The sequence below is a fragment of the Ceratosolen solmsi genome, unplaced genomic scaffold, assembly GCF_000503995.2.
Source record: "Ceratosolen solmsi marchali unplaced genomic scaffold, CerSol_1.0 scaffold23, whole genome shotgun sequence".
Taxonomy (NCBI): Eukaryota; Metazoa; Arthropoda; class Insecta; order Hymenoptera; family Agaonidae; genus Ceratosolen; species Ceratosolen solmsi.
In genome coordinates, this window is record NW_011948430.1 from 2,410,139 (window position 1) to 2,419,426 (window position 9,288).

At 34.1% G+C, this 9,288-nt stretch overlaps 1 protein-coding gene across 2 annotated transcripts; it reads left to right on the top strand.

Moving 5' to 3' along the window:
* The first annotated feature begins 2,159 nt into the window (after window positions 1-2,159).
* Window positions 2,160-4,776, top strand: LOC105363985 (uncharacterized). Of its 2 annotated transcripts, XM_011501815.1 has the most exons (5): window positions 2,167-2,223; window positions 2,309-2,591; window positions 2,713-2,734; window positions 2,936-3,040; window positions 4,398-4,776. In XM_011501815.1, exons 2-5 carry the CDS (start codon window positions 2,394-2,396, stop codon window positions 4,445-4,447), a joined length of 375 nt encoding a protein of 124 aa, XP_011500117.1. In that variant the 5' UTR covers window positions 2,167-2,223; window positions 2,309-2,393; the 3' UTR covers window positions 4,448-4,776. The 2 variants fall into 2 exon arrangements, with proteins under 2 accessions (XP_011500116.1, XP_011500117.1); XM_011501814.1 differs by having other exon boundaries at window positions 2,160-2,591.
* Window positions 4,777-9,288: the final 4,512 nt, after the last annotated feature.

The window sequence follows — 9,288 nt, forward strand, 5'->3', positions numbered from 1 at the left end:
TTGTCATAGACGTAATGCGTTAAAAATTTTATAGCGTACCGTTACGAGCATTATTTATTGCATACAATTACGAATGTTGAAATATTCGTAAAATTTCATCCCTTCGTATCTCCATACAATGAACGAGCTCAATTGAATATCGCGTCGCAATGAAATTTTCATAAACACAATTCTAAATTACATCGCGCACCCACACCCCTTTTAACAATAGCCATAGGAGTAAATAATGAATCTGTCCCGTTCGGATTTATTATTCATATTTACACGGGGAAGCAGATTTTTCCCACCGTTGCTTCTAACAAATCATCTCTTGGCAGTTGCCGAGCGCGGATTTAGCGGACCGGGGATATGGCGCATACGTTGATCAACGGGAGCAGAATGAAAAAGCGGATAAAGTGCCGGGCGCTATGGAGTGCCAACCATCGACAATCATTGACGTATCCATCGGATAAGTAGGAGGGGATCGCGCGATTCGAGAACAGCCAGAGGGCTAAGGACGCACATTACGTGGAACGGCCGGTCGCTCGGGTCGATGCTCGGGTCAGGTGCGAAGGGTTCGCGAGGCAGAGGGGCCAGGAGGACCGGATTAGAGAGGCTCGGGTCAAAGGCCATTTAGAGCACGTGTACTCCATCCTCTTTGACAAAGTTTTATCGCGACTGGCTCTTTCGGCCTCTTTGTGCTTTGTGTTTGTTTTCCTTGGTGAGGTACGCTGCCAGAAAAGATGCCTCGCGCCACGGTGGGGAGCATGGTTTCGCCCCCCAGTCGAGATTACGTTTTGTTTAATTTTAGAAAGCTCGGTCTCCGCCCAAGCCAGTAAGTACCTACCTACCTTATGCACCGATCCGATAAATATTTAATTTACTTTAACGAGCTGCTTCTCGACTTATCCCGCTGTCGTAATGGCTCTCTTAATAGCCTCGCATATATGTCGCGCGATGTCTTGCTTAATCGTCGACGAAGGCATTTATACGTTGCCCCGCGTTTACCGTCCCCAGTCTCTCCTCCTCCCCCCCCCCCATTAACCGTACTTGAACGGCCAACTGGCTTTTATTACAGGCGTCCCTTGCAAATATCCGGATGCAATAATTTGAGGTGTCGATGAGCCGCGGCGACGTGCACGCACAAAGCCGTTCATTATACTAGACGACATTGCCGCTCGATGCACCGTCGAGGCGTAAAATAATCGATTCGATAATTAATGGCGCACTCGTCGGTTCGCGAGTGAAATAAAAGGATCGCGTACGTGCCATTGCGAGATAAAGCTATTCGTTTATGAAGTTGGCGTGATGAAATGGAAGGGCCGACCGCCGCTCGAGCTTGAGGAGGCTCTTCCTCGAGACCACGGCCGAAAGAATCCGCGGGTCACAGCGAAGGAGAAGGTTTCGTGGTGGGGCGCTTGGAGGGTGCCGCTTTGGATCTCGCAGGGCTCTGGTGCGTACGTATACTTGCGCGCATGCGCGCAATTATCCGGAGGGAGAAAAGCAGCGGGGATCCAGCCAGCCAGCCCCCCAACCCCACCCCGGAGCTAGTAGTCAGGGACGAGCCAGGCCAGACGCGATCATTAACCGAGAGCCCGACACGAGGAGGCGTTCTCTCGTCCTCTCGTTCCCGAGGATGAGTTGCAACGGGGTGGCGCAGCCGAGGAGCGCGACACGCTGATATTCGGAGCGGGGGTGTGCGACAGCTACAGGTGGTGATAGCGTTATCGATAACGACGACTACGACGACGACGACGACGACGACGACGACGACGATTTGAGACCTTCTCTTCCTATTTCTCCTCCTCTTTATCTCCTCCTTCTTCTTCACCTCAACCTCGGAACCTGAGCTACTCGGCGCACTGACGCCCCGAGTTCTCGTCGAGTGCGCGAGAGTGTCGACACGCGGCCGATTGGAAGCGACGCGGCCAATTGGCCTACTTACTATTCACGCGAGTCCAATCCAAATATCTCATCTCGGGCTTTCTCGACGCCGCGGGCGGCGACACGGAAAAGTGCGACGTTTGCCGAATGGAAAGGATCAAGCACGCGGTTCGTTCGAACGATTTCTTTGAATCGCTGAGAGTGATGATGAGAAGGACACTCGTCGACAATCGTGCCAATTAGCTACACGCACCTGCTCATCTTTGTCTCTCTCTCTCTCTCTCTCTCTCTCTCTCTGTCTGTCTGTCTGTCTGTCTGTCTGTCGATCTGTCCGACACTGTGCGAGCCTACGACGAGCGTGTGCGTAATTGCTCGAGCCTGTTAATGTTTAAGAAACGGGGCTGCGATTGAGGACGTAATTTCGACATTATCGAATTATTTTTAGCCTCGGCCTCGTGCGACACAAGTTCAGGACATCGAAGGTTACTCGATATGGAATAGGAGCCGACGACGGCTAACAATCCTCGAAGATGAGCGTGCGAATGAAATTGACGTTCTCCTCGCCATCAGCGGCTGATTGCGATAAGACGTTTGCCAACAGCGGTGAAAGCCTGGAGGAGCGCGTGGCTGCATTCAAGAAGGACGAAGAGCTCATGAAGGAGACCAATAAGTTCGTAACCGAAGTCATTGAAACGGCTACGTTCGAGGCTACTAAAAGGGCCGAGCAAGTGAGTTTCAAATCAGCATCTCGACATTTTCCCTACCATGCACTTTCAAATTTTGACTAACTGCCGCGTCTATTCCTTACATTACACTTTATCTAACTCGCCTCCTCTTCTTTCATTTCAGAATGCTAATGCTCATGGAGAAGGTACGTTGGCGTTAGATATATTATTATCTCATATATACTCCATTAAAGCAACATTAATGAAAAATCTCATCAATCAACTTGTTGTGCCATTTGAAATATCTCATTAATGCAGATAAATATAAATGACGTTATTTCTCCTCAAACTTCCAGTCAAAATTATTAATAAATAAATAAATGATGTATAAATTTAACGCTATGCAGGTAACAAGTTCAAAGGTGCGGAAACGATTGCCGGTTGGAATAATCGAGCGCGCGGCTTCTGCAATCGCGTATGGAACGCCGTTTTTCCCTGTTTCAACAACAATGGTAAATCTTAGAGTGAATGCGAGGCCAGAATTTTTAAGCTTTGTGGGAATGATCTATCCGCCACATCCATCATCATAATCATCATAGTCATCGTCACAATCTCACTATAGACTCAGAGCAAGATAATAACAACAAAACAATACAAAACACGACAAATTTGCCAATTAAAAGTCAAGACGATGTATTGGAAAATGTAGATACTTTATCATTGTGTGAAGAATTTTAACTAGAACTAGTGGCGCTTAAAGAGCTTTAAATGCATAAACAATATACGTAACGGCGTCCATTTCCTACTTTATTTATTATTATATTTTTTCGTAAGAAATAATTCTCCCGATACATCAACGCTCTTTCGATCAAAAATATTTTAATGCACTGCATAAGCATATTAAAAAAAAAAAGAAAAAGAAAAAAAGAAGAAGAAAAAAAAAACGGCATTCATGTTATAAAAATGAGAAGTAAGCATTATCTTTTGTAGGCCAAAACAACGCATAACCGCATATTGTTGTACTTGCTGTTCTCACAAATTTCATGTTACAAATGGAAGCACATTCGATCCATTTTTTCTTCACAATTGAATTATCACGCTTGATATCATTAACCATAATAGATTTCAATATGAACTAGTACGAATGAATTTCGTTTATGGTAAATCATAATAATTGTGCACGATATACAAGTAGAATGATATAAAACTATAAATTAATTGTTTAGTAATTAATTGATATAAAACTATGAATTAATTGTTTAATAATTAATTGATAATTGAAATAATAGATAGATCGTGTTGTTTTAGCTATAAGACGTGTATGTGTATGTTTCATAAATTATTTAATTCCCTCTTGATAAATTAGATACAATTGAATGAAGAACGTATGAATGAATAAATGAGTATTGTACAAAAGATAGATAGATGGATAGATAATGAAATAATTGATAAACTTTACAATACGCTATTTGAATAACTCTGCTTGTATTCAGAATTTTTAGTAAAATGTATTGGTTTCTTTTAATAATCTTATTAATATGTAGTTGTGTAGAGAATTGATGGTTAATGATTAAGGGTTCCTATACTCAAATACAAACATGTCATCTTTCTTATATAATATATTTTTATTAAAAGCATTGCACTGCACTGAAAGTTTTAGTATTACAATATTTTAAACCTGAACATTGGTTAATTATCTCTATAATATATGTGAATTATTTAATTTATCGAATGACAAATGTACTTAAGAAATAACGGATGTACCACAATGAATAATATCGAGAGATCTATGAAGATTTGAGTATAGGCACTGGCTTACCAAATAAATCGATAGTTTCATAGAAAAAAAAAATGCATTTCTTCCCTTAGAATTACTCGCCTGGGCTCAACCATTCCGGTATCGCTTCACAAGACCTTAACTACCCCCGGAGCTGAAAAATTTCTACCAAGGGTTAATCATCCCCCCTGCCCCACTTACGCAGCACTTAGCCCCGACTGTTGACGAGATATTCTAGCCGAACGACTACCTACTTGGACTGTCTTGCTTGACGACGAAGGGATGATGTCCACGCTATACTACCTCGATACTCTTCTGTTCCCTTTCTCGTTCTTTATGATGACTTGATGTTACACGCTCTAGTATTTTAAAACATTTTTATGCTACAAAGCATCATATTTCTCGGATTGGCAATTGGAAAAAGTGTCGATGCCGTTGCGACTGACGTGACGTATCGTGAAAGTTACTGTACAAAATGGACTAAACTAATGACTTTATGAATGGTAAAGAATTCCCTTTAAACATAAATCTTATCGTAATATTACCGAGACCCTTTATATAATTTGTCCATTACGAACATCTTATATGAATAAGATTTTTTAGTATATGTATTCTAATTAATAAATTAATAAAGAAACGTAATATAATAATTCAGCGATTATACGATTCCGAGAGCAATATAAGGCAGGTAAATGTTATGTTTTTTCACTTTTTTGTTTTTGTTTTTTTTTGTTTTTTGTTTTTTTGTTTTTTGTTTTTTTGTTTTTTGTTTTTTTGTTTTTTGTTTTTTTGTTTTTTGTTTTTTTGTTTGTTTGTTTGTTGTTGTTGTTGTTGTTGTTTTAATAAAAGTAATAAACGGATAAAAAACCAATACGTCTTGTAAAATATATCTCGATTCCTGACAAAATTGATTAAATGGCTCATTCTAAACGCAATTAATGTAATTATTTAAAGGGAATATAAAAAAAAAAAAAAAAAAAAAAAAAAAAAAAAAAAAAAAAAAAAATCATAAACGAATAGCTAATAGAAGGCACGCAATTAACGATAAAAAGATAGTGATATTATTATATTTCATATATCCCTAAGGTATATTTGATTACGTCATTAGAGTACTTAATAGCATCCAAGTACGAGTATCGATTATTTGCAAGAAACTGTTATAAAGGCCGTATACCTATCTGCTTTATATACAGTCAGACAGGCGTGTTTACTGCGGGTGCACGCAAGAATGTAAAAAACCAAACCTAACACGTGCATACACACATCATCAATTATTCTTTACTGTAAATTATATCTTTTAATATTTCATTATTAGGTTTTCCATTATGTCGTAAAACTTCTGTTATAAAGTTAAATAAAATGCATCAAATGGATGTTAAGAATACACACGCACACGCATAAGTACACGCATAAGCATACGTATAAGCACGCGCATAAACGTGTATATAAATACTTTAAATTAATTCTGTGAAATTTAATTCACTTCGGGATTATATACATTTAAGGACTTATTCTCGTATGAGTAAAATGTAAATACATTTATGCACAGAGGGACAGTGCTATAATTCATTATAAATATAATATGTACATGCGACTTAATTTGATGATGTTTGTAATCTATACTATTGATAAGTTGGCGGAAAATGAATGAATAAACTTGTCCCTTCTTGTCCACATTGCAAATGCTGTAACGTATTTATGATTAAGTATTGAATTGAATTTATATGAAACTTTGAGGACATTTGACTATTATTTAAACCTATTACGCTTCTTTATGACTTTTTACAGAAATTATTTTTACGTCAAGTCAGTGTACCTGAGAATTTACATTTTATGCTATGAAGATACATGAATGTTAACTGAAAGTAATATGTTCGTAAATACTTAACCAAAGATTTCCTATATGTTTTTACGCTCGTTCATTTGACAAAATATAATTAATTATTGCAATAATTCACATTTTTAAGGCCTTGATTTAACAATGATAATCAAAAACTAAATTATAATTTTATGTTCAATATTATTAGGCTATAATGTATATGTATGTGTAAAGAGATGAAAAGAGAAAAAAGAATCTATAATTTGAGCGACAATCACTGATATAATACATATAAAGTATTAATTAAAAATTAATATTTTGTTACTTAATACTAATAAACCTAAAATAGATGTATCGTTTCGCATAAAATATGTGTATATTATATCATAATAATCATATAAATAATTGTACAGTGTAAATCTAAATATATTTAAAAAACAATTTAAAAAATCTTTTATTGTATATGTTGTTTAAATTTTCCATACCTTTTAAATTCTACTTGCTTTTTCTTACTAAATTTTCATTTGAATATCGTTTATTCGAATTTATATATATAAAGATTATTCTAGTGATAATTTTAAGATTTCAATGATTATATATGAATTATATAATAATGTCAATGATTTGCATTCATTAGCGAAAACATTATTTTCTTGATGCAAGTAAATCTATATTATTTGTGTATATCTGAATAAATATTTTAATACGATCAAGTCACTATTATATTGTATACATAGATTATTCGATGAATTGCAAAGTATTGCAAAATATTAATAAAATATATTGCAATAAGAAATTGAATGTATATTTAAAAAATGTTGTGATTAAAAATTTTTCAAACTTTATTTAACTAACAATTTCAACGCTGATATGTTAGATTAGATTCTTTATCATTAATCTCTACTCGTTTCTTTAATGTAGTAAGAATTTACATTGTTTAAAGATAATTTCGTTTAAACGTTTTGATTTAAATACGTTTTTAATTATTTTTTATAATTTCAGTACTGTTATAAAAATAAAAGTTTCAAAAAGTTGTCGAAATTTTGTACGACAATAATTAAATAAAGCATCACTAATGATAAGGATAAAATTGCAATTAAATAATATCCTTTCTAAAAAAAAATTAAATCTAAAACAATTAAAAAAAGTTAGGCGATTGTAGGGATAGAATATTGTTTTAAATATTGACAATTATACTTACTAAACCTGCAAGAAAAACATCGCAAGGGAAATGATGATTGAATATTTTATTTATAGAAATAGTATTATCCGTTAATTCATAATAGTTAAGTTTAATGTAAAGATATCAAATCAAATTAAAATTCTGATAGAATAACTGAACGGTTTTTTGGATAATGTTACTATGGAAACAAATCATTATCTTCAAGAACGCATACGTATAATATTCAAGGTACTACGAGTAACACATGTTTATGAATTTTAATAAAAAATCGTGTGGATAATCATGAATTCAAGTATAAGTGAATTTCGAAAATTGCACGAAACAAATATTCATAAATTAAAAAAATTTGAATGCCATAAAAGTAAATTCAATGAAGAAATCAATAATATTATTGCTGAATTTTTAATGTTCAATGTACCGGAACAAGTTTTTAATTTATTATCTAGGGAGAAAATACCAAGGTTTTATCATTTATATTACATACTAAACTAAAGTTCATATATTTTATAGCTTAATATATTGTAGTTAACGAACGCACTTGGCCGCATTCTTCTTCATATTCTAACCTAACATTTATTAAAAACAGGACTCATTTTTACATTTTTACATGCACAATTTCTAAAAATATACATTACATATGTATATATGCACATAATACATATATACATATATATTTAATTATTCTGAGCAAATGATTGTGCATTAAGAATACGGCATTATTTAAACGTAGCATGTGTTAGTAACTATAATATGCGACTGTCGTTTGTTTATTATAAAATAATTATTTGTATTTGATGATTAAAATATAATAGAGCAAATAAGAGCAAAAGCATGAAAATACAAAAGGAAAAAGAAAGGATTTTTAAAATTAATTGTTATACATCACTAAAACAAAAGAGAAGGGAGTTTCGAAAAAAATTGATCGATGCTGTCACAAGGAACCATGATAATTTGATGAAAAAATATAATGATAATATGAGTGGAGAAGATATAGAATATTTGAAATTCGAATACATTACGCAATCTATAGGGAGCGAACATATTTTGCCCATAGGAAACCATGATTTAAATGGTATATTGGCATTGGTACCACAGAAATGGAAAGAAAAATATCCAAAAGCAACAAAGGAAATTATTAAGGAAATTAAAGAATGTTATATTTTGAGTATTAAGACTGCAATAGTGCATTTTGTTTTTGAATCCCATGACAATGACGATAATTGTGAAAAACAGGTTACTCAATTTTAGCTATACATTTAGTTAAATTTTAATTTTACTTTTATTTATGCAGGTAAACTGAAAATGTAAACTATTTGTTTATAAATCACATATTTCGCAGAAAATCGACGTTAATTTAAGTTCTCTAAAGTGTGAAAGACTAAAGAATTTTCGAAAAATACAACGGAAACTTAAAGAGATCCTAAAGTTGTACCATCCTTGTATTCGAAAGGCACTGGACGTTTGGTTTCGTGAATTTAGGTAAAACATAATCAATTAAATTGACGATTATAATAATTTAACATCAAATTCTTCAGCAAATTATTAACAATTATTTACAGTACAATAAATCTAATTGACAAGCAAATCTTGCTAAACAACAGTCAATCATATGAACTCAATATATTTAATAATCGAGTTATACAGATGATAAACGATGTAAAAGCCCTTCTAAAAAAAAAATGGCTTTCAAAAATTACCAATATATTCCAAAAAGTAAGAAGTTGTTTAGCCGCATTGTGATTTGTCGTTATGGTTATTAAAGTTATTAAATACGTATATTTTTTAACAATATTCTCAGGCTATAAAGAAAGGCACTATACCGATTGAAAAAAATAAACTGTATGTTAAGAAATTATTCAAATGCCTGGCAATAATGATGGAAGATCAATTACGTTGCCTTTGTTTAAAATCAATGGACACCTATATGGATTGTTTATTGAATAATAGGGTAATAAATATTTATAGGAAAAGATTGACGAAA